Source organism: Hoplias malabaricus, chromosome 18 (genome assembly GCF_029633855.1).
Source record: "Hoplias malabaricus isolate fHopMal1 chromosome 18, fHopMal1.hap1, whole genome shotgun sequence".
Taxonomy (NCBI): domain Eukaryota; kingdom Metazoa; phylum Chordata; class Actinopteri; order Characiformes; family Erythrinidae; genus Hoplias; species Hoplias malabaricus.
Genome location: NC_089817.1, coordinates 5867584 through 5886918, shown reverse-complemented (window position 1 = coordinate 5886918; position 19335 = coordinate 5867584). Strand labels below are relative to the sequence as shown.

The window sequence follows — 19335 nt, the reverse complement described above, 5'->3', positions numbered from 1 at the left end:
CTGATACTGAGGGGATTATTCACTACTTTCTGAGCACTAACACCTTCGATTAAGAGCGTCGTACTGCAGCGCTTTAACATTCCTTACTTTGACCTGACTCAGTTACCCAGGCTCTCTCTCTCTCTCTCTCTCTCTCTCTCTCTCTCTCTCTCTCTCTCTCTCTCTCTCTCTCTCTCTCCTGCCACTTTGAGCAGCTGAAAGTAGGACGCACCAGGAGACATTTGGGAACTTGTTTGGTCCCACCATGTAAAGGGCAAAGTTTTAAGTTCCCCTGCCAAACAGTAACTCTATAAGATGCTGTTCTATAAGTTCCACCTGGAGTTTAAAAGCCCCTCTCTGCCCCCCCCCCCCATAGTTCTCACCTGTTTGTGGAGGCTCTCCAGCTCCACCTCCAGAGTCTGCAGGAAGCGCTGTCTCTCACTCAGCTCACTCTGAGCCCCTCGTAAGGCTTCGTTATTCTCTCTCACCTCCGTCTGAACCCCCTCCAGCTGCAACAGCATCACAACAGCCTCGTTACACAAGCAGCAAGTGTGTAATGTTGCCACTCACAGAGTGGTCTTTATGAAAGACCATCTCCTGAGGCCACTGACCTTCTTACGGTACCAGTTCTCAGCCTCCTCCTTGTTCTTATGGACAATTCCCTCGTACTGAGAGCGCAATTCGGACAGCACCGTGCCCAGTTCAGGACCACGAGCAGCATCCACCTCCACATTCACCTCCTCCTGGGCAATACGGGCCCTCAAGTTATCTATCTCCTATGAAAGAGACAAAGAGAGAGAGAGAGAGAGAGAGAGAGAGAGAGAGAGAGATGAAGCAACAGGCAATGATCAGGGTCCCCACAGAGTAGGTATGATTTGAGTGCTGGATCATTCTCAGCGCTACAGTGACACTGACCTGATGGTGATGTTACTGTATGTTGTGCTGGTGCGAGTGGATCAGCCACAGCAGTGCAGCTGGAGTTTTTAAACACTGTGTCCATACTCTGTCCTCTCTATGAGACACACTTGTTGCTCCACCTTGTAGATGTAAAATCATAGACGTAAGCTGATCTATTGCTGCACAGTTTGATCATCTTCCAGTCCTTTATCAGTAGACATAGGACGCTGCCCACAGGACACTGTTGGCTGGATAATTTCGGTTGGTGAACTATTCTCAGTCCAGAAGTGACATTGAGGGGTTTTAAAACACTAGTAGCACTGCTGTGTCTGATCCACTCTGGGGTAAAGGTGGATTCCAAATGATCATCATAACCTTCCTTTCATACGTAATCATCGTCATCATTAACAATGTGATCAAATCTACCATAACCTTTAATATTCATTCATTCATTATCAGTAACCCTTCTCCAGTTCAGGGTCACAGTGGGTCCAGAGCCTACCTGGAACCATTGGGTGCAAGGCAGGAATACACCCTGGAGGGGGCGCCAGTCCTTCACAGGGCAACACACACTCACAGTCACTCACACACTCACACCTACGGACACTTTTGAGTCACCAGTCTACCTACCAACGTGTGTTTTTGGACTGTGGGAGGAAACCGGAGCACCCGGAGGAAATCCACACGGACACAGGGAGAACACACCACACTTCTCACAGACAGTCACCCGGAGGAAACCCACGCAGACACAGGGAGAACACACCACACTCCTCACAGACAGTCACCCGGAGGAAACCCACGCAGACACAGGAAGAACACACCACACTCCTCACAGACAGTCACCCGGAGGAAACCCACGCAGACACAGGGAGAACACACCACACTCCTCACAGACAGTCACCCGGAGGAAACCCACGCAGACACAGGGAGAACACACCACACTCCTCACAGACAGTCACCCGGAGGAAACCCACGCAGACACAGGGAGAACACACCACACTCCTCACAGACAGTCACCCGGAGGAAACCCACGCAGACACAGGGAGAACAAACCACACCCCTCACAGACAGTCACCCGGAGTGAGACTCGAACCCACAACCCCCAGGTCCCTGGAGCTGTGTGACTGTGACACTAACCTACTGCAGAACTGTAAATGACTTGATCTGAACTTAATCATTAAAACCAATGAATGAGAGAAAATGCTTTGCATGTTTTCCCTCATCCCCTGGTATTTGAGTATGCTAAGTGTGTGTAAATTCAGTGTTTACTCTGGAGGGTGTGGTCTGAGCATGCGAAAGCAAGTGTTCAGTGGTGGGAACCCAATACCACACACAGGTTTAGGGTGGATGGAAGTGTTTTATTATTAATTCCACTCTAAATATTTGATGGATGTCTTGCATTACCAGCTGTTGCATCTAGAGATAATATGAGCATAAGCACAGGCACATGGCCAGGTGTATGTTAAACTGAGGCCATTGAATCCTTGTATGAAGCGTGCAGGTTCAGATTATGAAGCTGTATAGAGTTCATACGTGCCTTTTGAAAAACACGAGACCTGAATATTTAATATCCCTCAATAGCCGTCTACATTTCTTAACTTAATTCCATGTTAAATGTGTTTAATAAGAATGAAGGTCTGATGTCAGTCATTTCTTCCTTTGTGGGATAAAAACAATTTAAAAACATCCTTTAAACCCCATGTGTAACCAGAAAGAGGCGGACTGTGAAGTAGAAAGGAAAGAGTTGCATCTTAAGTTACTAATGACAAAGAACCCAATAGATGGAGTTACAAAGCCCCTGTCTGTCACACGTGAAGGCAGCCATTTTCAGAGATCGTTCAGGCACGTTACGAACCAGTACCAAACTCAAAGATCTAAACAAGTATTCATTCATAACGTCCCTTAAAGGAATGCTAAATTAACAATAAAGAAAGCAGTCCCTTGCTAATGAACAGGGTCACAGATATTTAACGCTACTAACTAGTCATTATTAAAAGTAATAGCATTTTATTTCAAGACCAGTCTGTTTTATCTTCTTGCTACATCTGTTCTGAGATAGTTATTAACTGATTAGTTGTGCTTTCTTTCTGTCTACACTCATAGGTAAATCTGAGGTTTATCTGTTGGTTTGTCATTACTAACTACACCACAAAGTCACCAGTGTTAAATCAACACCATTCGTGTAAAAATGCAAACTTGTCAACAATCACAGTGTTCATTTAACATTAATAGTGTTTATTTAACACTGGTGAATGTGCTGTGTACAGCCAAACTTTTGCTGTGCAATTTATCAGCCCCTTTACTCCATTTCATTCATTCATTGTCTGTAACTCTTATTCAGTTCAGGGTCGCGGTGGGTCCAGAGCCTGCCTGTATTCATTGGGCGCCAGTCCTTCACAGGGCAACACACACACACACAAACACACACTCACACCTACAGACACTTTTAAGTCGCCAATCCACCTACCAACATGTGTTTTTGGAGCGTGGGAGGAAACCCACACAGACACAGGGAGAACACACCACACTCCTCACAGACAGTCACCCGGAGGAAACCCACACAGACACAGAGAGAACACACCACACTCCTCACAGACAGTCACCCAGAGGAAACCCACACAGACACAGGGAGAACACACCACACTCCTCACAGACAGTCACCTGGAGGAAACCCACGCAGACACAGGGAGAACACACCACACTCCTCACAGACAGTCATCTGGAGGAAACCCACGCAGACACAGGGAGAACACACCACACTACTCACAGATAGTCACCCGGAGGAAGCCCACGCAGACACAGGGAGAACACACCACACTCCTCACAGACAGTCACCCGGAGGAAACCCACACAGACACAGGGAGAACACACCACACTCCTCACAGACAGTCACCCGGAGGAAACCCACGCAGACACAGGGAGAACACACCACACTACTCACAGACAGTCACCCGGAGGAAACCCACGCAGACACAGGGAGAACACACCACACTTCTCACAGACAGTCACCCGGAGGAAACCCACGCAGACACAGGGAGAACACACCACACTCCTCACAGACAGTCACCCGGAGCGGGACTCGAACCCACAACCTCCAGGACCCTGGAGCTGTGTGACTGCGACACCTACCTGCTGCACCACCGTGCCGCCCTCTTTACTTCATTTAAGAAAAGAAAATGAAGAACAGTAGGACTTGCACTGACTAGTTATGACTTAGTTTGTATATCATTTGAGAAAACCAGCCAAGAGTGGCTCTGTGGTCCGAATCTGTTTTAAAATCTGAACCTTGAGCAAAACCTAGGACCAGTAATAGTTTTCAGTGTCTTCTCTTGAAGACCTCTGGGGTAAAGGATGAATGTAGATTATTTCAGAGCTATTAGCACATAGGAAAAACAGGTAACTTTACTGTTACTTATAGGGCAATATAATCCTAAATGTAATGTCGTGTCTTCTAGGTAGCTCCTACCTCCTCATGGTTCTTCCTGAGGAAGTAGAGCTCCTCTTTCAGGCTGTCCAGGTCCCCACGCAGAGTAGCAATGATCTGGTCGTGGTCAGTCTTGGCCTTCTTCAGAGCCACACAGTCTCTCTCCACTGACTGACACATAGCACTCTCTGCCTCCCATCTGAAACATTCACAAAGTACTGTAATTGTCTACTGTTACACACCCTGCTCCGAGAGATCTGTCATCTTCCAGGTGTGGGATCCTGTCCTGATCTAATAGACCACACTTCAGTGTGAAGCTGGATCGGATCTGTTTAGGGTTGGAGCTCAAATCTGAAGGACAGCAGATCTCCTGGAGACACTCTCACAGTCTTAAAGATTGAGATGTGAATTAGGATTTTGCTAGAAACAGAAATGTCACTCTAGACGTTGTGTCTGGATTAGTTTGAAACCAGACAGACGTCCTCTCACACTCACTTGATTCTGAAGTCATCTGCAGCCAGCTTGGCGTTATCGATCTCCAACATGATTCGAGCGTTCTCCAAAGTCTTCTTCCTGACCTGGATGGCATGGGCAAATAAAACGAATCATCCACTAAAACGTTATTACACTTCAGTCACATCAGAGTTTGATATCATTCCTTTTACAATCACTTTCACTAATGCGTCTGCAATCTCGGCACTGCTCCAGCTCTTATCAAAGACGCCATTGCATTCTTTATATGTTAAAGAGTAACCATAAAGTCCTGAGCGGCTCACTGAGCGGTGGATAATTATTAACTGTGCTCTGAGGCTGCCTCATTTGATCCAACAAAGGGATTGACAATGCCCTGTCATGTGTTTGACTTAGATTTCTAGACTTAGAGAAGTTCAATGGACTTTGATGACACTGTTCATGTACGGTTGACTTTTAAATCTCCAGCACACATAGCTCAGCATGTGTATCAGTTTCTGCCCGAGCTGTAGGTGTCCCTTTCCAGTTCTTATAGATTAAAAGCTTGATTCAGCTCTCCAGATAGTGCCAAAAGTGGAAACCACTGGAGCCACATTATGAAAATTTGTTCTGATGGAGTTAGACTTGAGGATTAAATTACAATCTACAATCTAGAAATTTGCTCTGGGTATTTCTTGCCCAAAATCAGATACCCTTTAAAGAATTAATCCATGCCACACTCCACACTACAATAGCCCTGTTGTACAGGACAGTAGACTGTAGCATCAGATTGGAGGTCAGTTTCAGAAATATTTGAATCAAATAACTATTCATTTCCTTCTTCATCTGAATTGATTTGTTTTTCATTCATTCATTCATTATCTGTAACCCTTATTCAGGGTCGCGGTGGGTCCAGAGCCTACCTGGAATCATTGGGCGCAAGGCAGGAATACACCCTGGAGGGGGCGCCAGTCCTTCACAAGGCAACACACACACACACACACACACACACACACTCACACACTCACACCCATGTACATTTTTTGAGTCGCCAATCCACCTACCAACGTGTGTTTTTGGACTGTGGGAGGAAACCAGAGCACCCAGAGGAAACCCACACAGATACAGGGAGAACACACCACACTCCTCACAGACAGTCACCCAGCGGAAACCCACGCAGACACAGGGAGAACACACCACACTCCTCACAGACAGTCACCCGGAGGAAACCCACACAGACACAGGGAGAACACACCACACTCCTCACAGACAGTCACCCGGAGGAAACCCACGCAGACACAGGGAGAACACACCACAGTCCTCAGAGACAGTCACCCGGAGGAAACCCACGCAGACACAGGGCGAACACACCACACTCCTCACAGACAGTCACCCGGAGGAAACCCACGCAGACACAGGGAGAACACACCACAGTCCTCACAGACAGTCACCCGGAGGAAACCCACACAGACACAGGGAGAACACACCACACTCCTCACAGACAGTCACCTGGAGGAAACCCACGCAGACACAGGGAGATCACACCACACTCCTCACAGACAGTCACCCGGAGGAAACCCACGCAGACACAGAGAGAACCCACCACACTCCTCTCAGACAGTCACCCGGAGGAAACCCACGCAGACACAGGGAGAACACACCACAGGGAGAACTACCTACTGCGCCACCGTGCCGCCCTCAATTTCTTGCTTCCTGCTTCCTTGCCGTTCAGACGCTTTGCTGCTTAGCTCTGCTATCTTCTATTTCTTTCCTTTTATTTTTTCAAAACCGACTTGTTTTTCCTGTGATAGAGTATCTGAGCTTTTAAATATACACAAATCAGCAGCACTACGAAGCCAAAACTGGATATTTTCTGCTTTTGATACTTTTTAAAGTAGTGTGATTGCTCTAGGAACCAGGACTGTTCCAACAACCAGGATATTTCATCAGGCTACAGTAGAAGAAACTTGTGAAATGCCTCTTCATTTTGTTCAACACATGTGCTGTCAGAATTGCTACGGACTTCTACAGAGAATGTCAGCTTTGGAAAGGGATTTTCGGAACCTGTTATCAGAGTTTAAGGACTGGCATGTCGGACCTGCGCGAGGAGTAACAGTGAGTGGGAGTACGGGCAGCAGACAGTGGGCTGAGGACCTAACGGAGCAGCGGACAGTGGAGGGACACAGATCTAGACCAGAGGATCGAGTAAATGGCAACACTGCTGTGAGTACAACTAGAGACGGGCAATGGGTGCAGATTGAAGCTAGACCCAAGCGCCGTGCTTTGTATAGCTCTGTAGTCTCGTCCTCTACTCCTGGTACCACAGCTGGTCCAGGGATTTCAGCTGCTAAACCTAACACTGCTGCTGAGAGAGCACAGCACAGACCCAAACCAGAAAACCGGTCTTATTCACTGCAGCTGAAAAACAGGTTTGAACCACTGCATGCCCTTCGTGAGAATCACAAACGCAGTGAACACAGCACAGAAAGTGCCAGAAGTGTCAGTCAGTCTCAAAACTCTAACAAACCTACTGCAGACACCCTGATCTTTGGAGATGACACTGTTAATGGGGTAACAAACCCAAAACTCATAGTGAGATGCGAGCCAAACATCACCGTGCCTGAACTTACTGCAAAGTTTCCAGCTGTACTGGCTGAGTACACCAATGTGAAGAGGATTATTGTACACGTTGGAAAGAATGACACTATCAAGCAGGAGTCTGAAGTTTTAAAAAGAGACTTTAATGACCTCATTAACACACTCAGTAGGTTCAACATACAATTTTTCATCAGTGGACCTCTACCTGCAGGAGGCACCAATATGTTCTCAAGGTTACTGGGATTAAACACATGGCTACAGAACAGCTGCAGGTCAAATGGACTGAACTTCATTGACAATTTTAACTTGTTTTTTGGGAAGAGAGAACTTTTTAGGAGAGACGGACTGCACACAAACAAGAGGGGTGTTAAACTTCTGACAGACAATCTCATTTTCTCAGTGTGCAATCTATCTACTTCTCTTGGGGGTGGCGCATCAGCATCAACATCCAGGAACTCTCCTGTACAAGCTGATGACACCATGTCAGAGCCGGAACATCCTCTCTCCACTGAGGACGACCTGAGGGAGCAGCAGACACTGGACATGAGTGGCAATGACCAACTCTATCAGCTGCCAGAGACACCAAAACCCCAAGAGGAATCCTCCTTGTCCTCTATCTCCCCCCCCACATCACCCCACCTGAACCTCCCAGCAGCCATGGAGAAGCTGGTTTCGGCTGGGACAAGGCTGTCACTTTCCCTGTCAGCCAGCCCTCAGGTGCAAAGAAGAACCACCCCAGCTTCTACTCCACCATCATCTACTGCCACTTCTCCACTGCAGTCCCCCAGACTGTCCCCTAAGAATAATCACACTCCATCACCACCTAGAGCACCTCAACGGAAAAGACAAGCTCCTCAACCCCCGGAAAGGCAGCTTCGCTCACGGCCCCATCGCCAGCAGGAGCTTCACACAGCTTCGTCAGCTGATAAGGGCAAAGAAAAGTGATGTTTTTCGGGTCCTGGCTGCTGCAGTGATGATGTCAGCAGTACATGTTTTCAAAACAAGCTTGGACCTTTGATGCCTGTAATCTCTCCCATTCCAGTACTTATCAGAGAGAGAAAGAACAGAGAGTTCAGGTCAGATTCTGTGAATGTAGCCAATCTACAGCAAATAAAATGTGAAACAGAGATTCTGTGGCAAAGTGCACAAGTTACTAAGTTAGCTCTTCTAAATATCAGATCTCTCACAAACAAATCACACTTAATTAATGATTTTATTACAGCACATGGGCTTGATTTTATACTTTTAACTGAGACTTGGCTAAATGAATGTAGTGCTGCAACTGTTTTATTGGAGTCGGCTCCTCCAGATTTTCATTTTTTAAATGCATCTCGTGCCAGCAGAAAAGGTGGAGGTCTAGCTGCTTTGTTCCATGGTTCTTTTCAGTGCAAGCAGTTATCATTTGGAGACTTCACAACATTTGAGAATCTCTGTGTAGTTTTGAAAGGGACACCACAGATATTACTAGTAACTGTCTACAGGCCTCCGAAGTACAGCACTAATTTTATTGATGAATTTACAGAGATGCTGTCCTTTATTTCTACAGACTTTGACCATTTTGTTATTGCTGGTGACTTTAACATACATATCGACAATCCCAAGGACTGTTTTGCCAAGGAACTACTTGCCATATTGGACTCTTTTGGTCTTTCACAGCATGTTACAGGGAGTACTCATTGTCATGGTCACACGCTGGATATTGTTATCTCAAAGAGTCTCAACATATCAGTGACTGTGAAGGACGTCGCACTGTCAGATCACTACTGTGTGTTCTTTGATATGTGGGCCTCACCAGTCATCAGAGATAGAAGAGTTTGTGTCAAGAAAAGGATTATAAAGGACTGCACAGCTACACTTTTCATGAGTAAATTGTGCACTACACCATGTGAACGATCCAACTCTGTTGATGATTTGCTGAATAGTTTTAATACAAAAATTGTCAGTGTAATGGATGAGATTGCGCCAGTTAAAATGAAGGCCTTGTCTTGCAAACAGAAAGCACCATGGAGAAATGCTTCTGTTGTTCAAATCCAAAAGAGGGAGTGTCGCAAGGCAGAACGCAGATGGCGTAAAACAAGTCTTCATATTCACAAAGAAATCTACAAAGATAGGCTATGTCAATACAACGCGACAATATGCAAAACACGACAATCCTATTTCTCTAGTATCATCAACAATAACACTAACAACAGCAAAATCCTCTTCACCGTGGTCGACAGACTTACTAACTCACCCACACCAATGGCCCCTGAATTAGTATCAACTGAGAGATGTAATGAGTTTGCATTCTTTTTTAACACTAAAATCCAGAATATCAGACAAGCGATTAGTACATCTATATCCAACAATGAGTCTGTACCCTCTCCATCACCTCATAAAAACTCCTTAGTTAAAATGTCAGAGTTCAGTACTGTTGATAGTAATATTTTAACTGACACAGTTAATCATCTCAAATCATCCACTTGCAGTCTTGACACACTACCAACCAATTTTTTAAAGAGTGTGTTTCACACTATAGCACCAGACATACTCCACATTGTAAACACCTCACTCATGTCGGGGGTTTTTCCGAGCTCACTAAAAACTGCAGTTGTAAAGCCTCTTCTAAAAAAGAAAAATTTAGAATCTTCTCTGATAAGTAACTACAGGCCAATTTCTAATCTACCGTTCATGGGCAAAATCATTGAGAAAATAGTTTTCAGGCAAATCACTGGTTTCTTGTCCATAAACAGTAGCCTAGACAAATTCCAGTCCGGGTTCCGGTCTAATCACAGCACTGAGACTGCTCTAATCAAGGTAATTAATGACATCCGCTTAAATACAGAGGCTGGAAAGGTATCTCTTCTATTACTTCTTGACCTTAGTGCTGCCTTTGATACCATTGACCATAAGATTCTTATAGATAGACTCGCAAACTGGGTTGGACTCTCAGGAACAGTCCTGAAGTGGTTCATTTCTTACCTGGAAGGCAGGAACTACTTTGTAGAAATAGAAAATAATATTTCAGAGAACATGCCAGTAACCTGTGGTGTCCCCCAGGGCTCTATTCTTGGTCCACCTTTATTTAATTTATATATGCTTCCTCTTGGCCAGATTCTACAGAACTATGGGCTGTCCTATCACAGCTATGCAGATGATACTCAGATTTACATGGCCCTGTCCCCAAACGACTCTGGCCCAGTTGACTTATTAAGCAAGTGCCTTGAACACATCACAAACTGGATGGGACACAATTTTCTGCAGCTGAATAAAGATAAAACTGAGATTATACTATTTGGGAATAGCACTGAGAGACAAAGATTGGCTACGTATCTGGACTCGAGAGCCCTCAAATCTAAAGAACTGGCTCGCAACCTTGGTGTATCAATGGACTCAGATCTCAGTTTTAGTAGTCATATTAAAGCGGTTACTAGATCAGCATTTTACCATCTTAAGAACATCAGTAAGATTAGAGATTTTCTGACTAAACCAGACCTAGAGAAACTTATCCATGCTTTAATTTCTAGCAGGATTGATTACTGTAATGGTCTCTTAGCTGGACTTCCAAAAAAGACCATTAAACAGCTTCAGCTGATTCAAAATGCAGCTGCCAGAGTTCTCACTCGGAGCAAAAGAAGAGATCATATCACCCCCATCCTCAAATCCTTACACTGGATACCAGTCTGTTATAGAATAGACTTTAAGGTGTTATTACTGGTTTATAAATGTCTCAATGGGGTAGGACCAGCGTATTTATCAGATCTGCTACAGAGATATGAGCCGAGCAGAGATCTCAGATCTTTAGGAACTAGTCAGTTAGTCCTGCCTCGGGTCAAAACTAAACATGGAGAGGCAGCATTTAGCTACTATGCCACTTTTAAATGGAACCAGCTGTCTGAGAATATTAGAAGTGCCCCAACGTTAGACACATTTAAATCAAGACTTAAAACTCTCTTGTTTGAGCAGGCTTACAGCTCAGTTTAAAATATTCTGCACTTTTCTGTAACGGCATTTTATTTCTTTTATTTCTTTTCATTTATTGTCATTTTAAATTGTTTTAATCATTTTAATCATTTTACTCTTTTTATGTAATTGTCTTATTGGAATTTATGATTTTACTCTGGCTTTTAATGTAATTTCTTTTTCTGTAAAGCACTTTGAATTGCTTCTGTATGAAAGGTGCTCTATAAATAAACTTGCCTTGCCTTGCCTTGCCTTGTTTTTGTCTCACCAAATGTTTTCTTTCATTCCAATAGAGTTTAGAAGCTTTACAGAAGCCAGGAAAAAGCTTAGACCTCTGAGTACCACTTTAGAATAAGACTACACTTATAAAGGTTTATAAACATTTTACAATTAGTTTATTAATTCGGTTGTAAATGCATTAAAATAATGAATAATCAGTTATAACACGTAAATAGAAAGTGCACTGTTAAACCTCAGATCTCTGGATACTGACCTTACTTTGTCTTCTCCATCAGTCGACGTTAGCACTGTCAGCTCCAGCACGTATTTGTTAATAAGTTTAACCCTTTAGCAACCAATTTTAATCAGTAAACCTCGGATAGCACCTCTTTTTAGACGCTGATGATGTACGTCCCTTCTTACTCTTTACCTCCACTTTTTCAGTGAGTTCTAACACTTTCACCATTAGACTATGACTTTTTTATCTCTGTGTTACAAGAGATTATTAACAACTATTAACATGTGTACAACTTTAGTAACTATTTATTAAAGAGATTTTTAAACCTTTATAAGTGTAGTCTTAGTTTAAAGTGGTAGCGATTTCTGTTTAAAGAGAATGATGTCATTAAGACAAATACAACCTCATTCAAACTCAGTGAGCTTGTCCATTCCGGATACACGCTTTTTAAAGTATGTCAGAGAGGTACATTCAGGATCTTACTACCTCCATTACATATAAAAAAACAGGTGCAGTTTCACTGACTGTAAACAAAATGGCTATATTTGTGTTGTAAACAGTAGTACTCCTGGTTCCTCTCCGCTCCACTAGAAAGAACTCAGACACTGTGGGTCATGTACTCCCAAACATTTCATATCACACCATATTAAGTTGATTTGTTTGTGTCTCAGTGCAAACTATGTAAATCTGTTTTGTTTTTTCAACGAAATTGTCTTTTAAAATGCGATGAATTTTCCATCAAACCACATTTGGCTTGATTATGACCAAACAGATAAACAGTTCTACAGTTTATCTACAGTTACGGTGAATGGGATTTCCTTGCATGTCCAGTCTAGCAACAATTACCAAAGAGCGCATCCCTGGGAAGAGCAGGGATGGGTCAGTTTCTGGTCTTTGGCTGAGCTGGCTGATATGAAAACAGATTGTTGAACTATAAGGGCATGTGCATGTTTTGGTTCTTGTTCTGGATATATACCTCCTGTTCCAGGGCATGGGCCTGTGCCAGCATGGCGTCGATGTCATGGCCTTTGGGGACTCTCTCCAGCATCTGCTGTTTGATGCGGAGCTCCAGGTCAGCGTTGGACTTCTCCAGAGAGCGGACCTTTTCTAGGTAGTTGGCCAGACGATTGTTGAGGCTCTGCATGGCTTCTTTGTCGTTGGTGCTGTTGCCCATGCCATTGACGTTGAGGGACAGGCTGCTCAGGCCGTTGAGGTCGCTCATGCTCATGGAGACGGAGCGAGAGAGGGGCTTAGCCGCGGTGAAAGAAACGGCAGCTTTGGCCCGGACACGACCGCTGTCCCTCAGAGACAGGTTGGAGAAGGAGGGCTGCCGGCCAATGGAGAAATTCCGCATGGAATAACTGGACATGGCTGTGGACATGGAAAAAAACTGAAATAGAGTTGGTGTTAAAATTAATATCCCGTAGTGGATAGCACCACTTTACTCCATGCTGCAGAGAAGGGTTTGACTCCCAGCTCAGGCAGGAACACCATACTGTAATGTATTTTGCAATGGACAGGGGATAAAAGGGCAGATGAAAGGCTGTGTGCAAATCTCTACATAATTACACCATGTTCAGAAGAACAGCATTTTAACATTTAAAAAGAGAGGTGGAGCTGGAGTAACACAGCAGAGGGAATGTATTCTGAAAAGTATCAGCATTTTTGGCTCTTAATAATTAAACTCATAAAGCCATCAGTAACTTTCACTCAGAAGTCCCCCCTTCCCCTCGATCACCACCAACACAACTCTTCTGAGGAGACACACACTTGTCATTTCACACCTCTCTGACCCATCCATCTTATGCCACTGGAAACATCAGCCTCATCACGGCAGCTGGACCTTAACACAGATCTAGTTCATTTCAAAGGCACTCTATTGTACATTTTTGTCATATTTGACGAGACAATGACCTATTGTTCATTTTTACAGTTTATTTTACAATTTCTAACCCCTTTATGCATTTAATACCGTGCCTTTAAGACTGGTATATGTCATTAATGTCCAACTGGCTGCTTGAAAGCGCTAATAATAAACATGCCACATCGACTGTTCATTATAAATTACAGTCCCTTTAATGTTTTCCATTAGCAGACAGTTAAACTGCTCTCAAATCAGCATAGAAGTGAAATTTCCCCAAACGTGTCAGACACTAAACCAAACTGAAATCACTGTCACACACCAGAGAACCACTACCACACAGAAAAGTGTGTGGTGCTGGAAGTTTACCAGCCTCAGCTCTTCTGTGACAGGCAGCATTAAAGGGCAGATATAATGGGAAAGTGCACTCTCTTGCTTTATTAAAAATAAGTTTGTTGGTGTTGTCTAAACATCACTTTTAAACATTTCCAAACCTCACGCGGGACCTTGCATGACAGAACCCCGTTTGTTTCGGAGAGAAAGTTCATTAAAGAGATAAGCGTGTGGGGCGGAGGGAGATAGCAGGTTTTGTCTGCATTAGAAAATCAGACAATCAGCTCAGTCACACTCTGCTAACGCCGGATTAGTTGTCATGGAAACAATGGTGTTCTTGTCGTTAAGTCCGGTTTGAGTTACTTCAAACATGAAAACATAATTAGCTTAACGATTAAGGCCTTCAGACTTCAAAACTCTCACTTTAAAGTAAATAAATAAAGTACGGACCCAGTTGGATTCTCTACTTAGAGAAACATTCAGACGAATGTGAAGAAGGACGGTATCAGACTGAGCTCTTACCTGTAGATGAGCAGACCTGCTTACGGATGGAGGGATGAATGGAGGATTGAAAAGAGAAGTGAAAAAGCAAGTAGTTTTATTATTAGCCCAAGCTGGGACCTGCTTACGGATGGAGGGATGAGTGGAAGAGCTAGAGGAGGAGAGCAGAGCCTTAAACTCAGGACTTACCTGTTGTGAAAGGAGGATGGGTGGAAGAGTAAAAGGAGGAGTGCAGAGTAATGTGTCCGACTGCTCTTGCCTGCTTGTAGATTGAATGAATAGTAAACTTTGCTGCAACAGACTGAGCTTTTATCTGTTAATAGATGAAGGGATGAGTGTGGTGAGTAATGAAGAGCGAAAAGGAAGAGTGGAAAACATGCAGCACTGTTTTATACCGAGCTCTTACCTGCGAGTGGATGGAGGGATGAGTGGAGGAGCGAGAGGAGGAGTGAACAGAGCTCTGCTGGGGAGCTAAACACACCTTTATATACATGGCAGAAGGGAGGGAGCACCTGGAAAGCTAAGGGAGGAGTACAGTTTCTCTCTCTCTCTCTCTATTTATTCATTTTCTTTCTTTGTACTTTACACTTTTACTTAACTTTTTTATTCTCTAATTGACTTCACTTCTTTTCTTTCTTCCTTTTCTTCGGTCTCTTTCCTTATCTCTTTTCCTTTTTTGGTTTCTCTTAATTCGTTATTTCATTTTTCCTTCCCTTCTTTCAATTTTTCATTGGATCCTTTTTCTTTCATGCTTTTATCCCGCTGTTGCTTATATTTACTTTTCTTTTTTGCCTACATTCCTTTCCGTCCTCCTTTTCTCATTCCTTCTACCCCCTCTGTCTTGTTCTATTAGTTTCATTTTTTGTCTTTCCTGTTTCTTCTTTCTTTCATTCTCTCTCTCTCTCTCTCTGATGGTAAGCTGAGACTCTGAAAGTGCGATGATTAAATATTCAGCAGTGAAGCAGTGTGGACAAAGAGGAAGGGGATGATCCTGTAATGGCAGTTGCTTGATTAGACAGAACAACTCGGGCTGAGCACAAACAGAAGGGTCCTTATCTACACGGTTCCCACCCTAGTTTTTCTGTCTGTCAGTAGCCCACTGTCTCAGCTCCTTCCTTCCACAAACAGCTCTCAGGTGAATAAAGGGGACGTGATATGAAGAGCATCTTGTGCGTGAGGAGGAAGAAATATAAATGTACATTAGCAGCATGACAGTGTGGAATAGGGTTTTGAGAAAGTGTTAGTTTGCACAGCCATTTTTTATTTTATTCCATGTATCCATGTGTGTACATTTATGCATCTTGATAGTGTGTGTTGTCAATTTATACTTTGTTTTACAGTGAGTCCTTCAGTAAAAAAAAACATTCATTTTCTGTAACCGCTTCATCCTGATCAGGGTCGCAGTGGGTCCGGAGCCTACCAGGAATCTTTGCAAAAGGTAGAAACAGACTAGACGTCAGTCCATTGCTCTACATCAAACACTCTCCCAGTCACTCACACCTATATAATAGTTTGCATATGCACTACTTTTATATGCATAAATTTATCAGATGGTTTTAAGTAGCCCACCTCCCCTGGGCCTAGATATAAAGGTGATACAATCTGACCACTGCACTGTCCAGAGGGCAAGGGGCCGTGTGAACACTCACAGTGGCGTTCTGAGTTAAAGTTTCTACAGCAGAATGAAGTGTGTGTGTGTGTGTGGTACACAAAGCCCCTGTTCTCTCGTTCTCTCTCTCTCTCTCTCATTCTCTGTGTGTGTGTGTGTGTGTGTGTGTGTGTGTGTGTGTGTGTGTGTGTGTGTGTGTGTGCTGGAGCCAGACTAGGTTACGACTGGCTAATTACCTCCACACCCTGCTGAGCATAACATACAGAGTCTATAGGAAACCTCACATTTACCTGATACCCACCTGTGTGTGAGTGTGTGTGTGTGTGTATGTGTTTTCATGCATTTTCAGGACATATTAAAGGAAATGGAGTTTAATATTGAAAGAGCCACCCTATCCTCCTCTGTTATGTTAATGTAAAGGTTCTTAATATGTCTGGATAAATAAATAATACACACAGGACAGACTGTTATTACATATGACCTCTTACATATGCACAGCACTTATGAAATTCAACAAAATATCATCTGAGCAGGGGTCACTCCCCCCGCATAAAAACCTCTTTTGTCCATTCTTTTTAGACAGGAGTGTTTCCACATTTCCCACACACATTTCACACAGTGGTGTAAAGGCCATGCATCACACTGATACACCACACAGACGAGTGCAGAGCGTCTGATACCAGTGCTGTGTCTGACCACCCCAAACACAGTCAAGAGTCCAATCAGTGTTCAAGAGCTCAGGTTGGGGTCTTGTAATGTAATGTAATGTAATGTAATGTAATGTAATGAAATGTTGGGGAATTATAACAGCACTAAATTATATGACTGGGGTGTTATACGAACATTTCTGTGTTGGGAAATACAGATAAATCCCTGTCAATAAACACTGTTCATCACTGCATTGATACATTCACGGTGAGACTGTAGTCTTCTTCAAGCTCCGTCTTATTTAAGTGCATTATTGGTCATGGCTTTGGTGCATTAACACTGAAAGATATTTTAGAGCAACTTAAGCAGGGCTTTTCAGACTTTCATTCATTATCTGTAACCCTTATCCAATTCAGGGTCGCGGTGGGTCCGGAGCCTACCTGGAATCATTGGGCGCAATGCGGGAATACACCCTGGAGGGGGCGCCAGTCCTTCACAGGGCAACACACACACTCACACATTCACTCACACCTACGGACACTTTGGAGTCGAAACCCACGCAGACACAGGGAGAACACACCACACTCCTCACAGACAGTCACCCGGAGGAAACCCACGCAGACACAGGGAGAACACACCAACTCCTCACAGACAGTCGCCCGGAGCGGGAATCGAACCCACAACCTCCAGGTCCCTGGAGCTGTGTGACTGTGACACTACCTGCTGCGCCACCGTGCTTATTTTAACAGTACAATGTTCTGAATGTGTTAAGACAGTTAATTGTCTGCAGTTCAGACCTGTCTCCTACTAAAACTGTGGTGCTTTATGAGGTGTAGAATACAACAATGAAGGCCCTGTATATCTGAGAATGACCGAAAACTGGTGTCTTCAGAAAGGAAACGTGCCACAGAAAAGAAAGTGATTAAACACGGTGGTAAACATGCTCCTGTTCCAGCTTCTTTGGAATCTGCAGGCAGAGTGTATACAGTATATTCATAGAAATATATAATTATACAGTTAAAAAACACAATAAAGTTAATTAACAACAGCATCAATTTTGTTTTTGCACTGCTTTCTGTTTCTTATTAGCATTTAAAGTTCTGTCCCAACTTCCTAACTGATGTTTGTATAAATATACACACGCAGCACGGCGGAGACTGGGGTCAATGCATCTACCAAACTTCATGCTTTCAATATGAAAAAAATGCTCTTTGTATCTACAAGTGTTTTCATTTCTATTTACCTCCAAGTTACTTCGTCTTAAGCCAGGATCTTTTTCCATGCACTTTCCAGGCCACTTTATTTAGAAGTAACTTAATTTAATCTGCAGCTCTGAATTTGATTCCACTTTATTCACTTGGACCCACTGCTTCGTACTAATGCCGTACTGAGGGACTCAGAGTTCACGGAAGAAGTTAAAGGAAAGAAACACATACCAAACCAGGTGTTCAAAACTGTGAAATCAATGAATTGATATTATTAAAGAATCTGTAAAATGGTATTTAAAAAACATACATATATTATCTATTTACAAATACAGAATCATGGTATATTACTTTCCTAATACATTGTTGATGTCCCCAAAAAACAGAAATATGGACTAAACCATCAACTATTGGAAACCTCTTAGAACATATCAAACTGTTTGATGAAGACTGAATTTCTGTATTGTAAGATACTGTGTCCAAAATAAACATTTATTAAAAGGGCAAGTGGACGGCACGGTGGCGCAGCAGGTAGAGTCCTCCAGCGTTGTGGGTTAGAGTCCCGCTCCGGGTAACTGTCTGTGAGGAGTTTGGCGTTATTTCCCTGCGTCTCAAAATTGTCCATACGTGTGTGTCACACAGCAAAATACTTGAACCCAGTGAAGGCTCAGGTCCCACAGCATCCCTGAACTGGATAAGTGCTTACAGACCAGCACCATCGCTAGAGGTTAATGATTAGGGGGGCTAAGATTTAACCAGAGTAGTCTGGGGTCATTGCCTCATAGCAGCAAATTTCTTTGACGAGGTACAGATTGAGCAAAGCCACAAGGAGATGAGTTAACATTAGTTATATCTAAAGCCGAGCTGTAGTTTCCAGTGTTTCAGCTATGATCTGCTGCTCTCAGCGCCTCCACAAAACAAACCGCTGTAGGAGGCACTGTGACTCCATTGGCTGCGGCACTGAATGATGGACAGATAACTCTGGCTGCTGATTGGCTAAGTAAAAGTGACGACCAATGAAAAGAGTGTTGTCTGTTTAGGAGCTGTGCAGAATCTGCCCCTCGGTCCGTGTGAGAGAGAGAGCTGCCTGTATCCGTGTCAAACATAACAATGTTACCTCAAAAATACGGAACAGAACGCGTCCCCTATCGGTTCAAATCGGAGCGCTCTTTTAAGTGTCCAAATACGGGATAATTCCGTATTTTTTGGGACGGTTGGCAACACTACGTGTGCGTATTCTGTCTAGAGCCATACAGACCGAAGGCTAACGGCTAACTGTAGACAGAGAACCGTTGTTGAAAATGAAAGACAAAAAAAAAGGGGGGGGGGGGCTTTTAGTAGATAAATAAACATCATTTATGAACGTTAGGGTGACCAGACGTCCTCTTTTACCCGGATATTAGACTTAAACAAATGTCCGGCATTTTGTTT

At 43.7% G+C, this 19335-nt stretch overlaps 1 protein-coding gene across 2 annotated transcripts in view; it reads right to left on the bottom strand.

Annotated features, from left to right (window-relative positions):
- si:ch211-243g18.2 (uncharacterized protein LOC559906 homolog) overlaps positions 1-14953 on the bottom strand; it is an 18959-nt gene extending 4006 nt beyond the window's left edge. The window contains exons 1-7 of one of the 2 annotated variants that reach the window (XM_066650550.1): positions 14849-14953; positions 14632-14755; positions 12724-13118; positions 4796-4878; positions 4343-4499; positions 591-755; positions 363-488 (exon numbers count right to left, since the gene is read on the bottom strand). In XM_066650550.1, the coding sequence (XP_066506647.1) occupies positions 363-488; positions 591-755; positions 4343-4499; positions 4796-4878; positions 12724-13118; positions 14632-14755; positions 14849-14935 (1137 nt within the window). In that variant the 5' untranslated portion in view covers positions 14936-14953. Of the gene's footprint in view, positions 1-362; positions 489-590; positions 756-4342; positions 4500-4795; positions 4879-12723; positions 13138-14631; positions 14767-14848 lie in introns of those variants that run through there. The other variant, XM_066650551.1, reaches the window with a different exon arrangement.
- Between the last annotated feature and the right edge of the window lie 4382 nt (positions 14954-19335).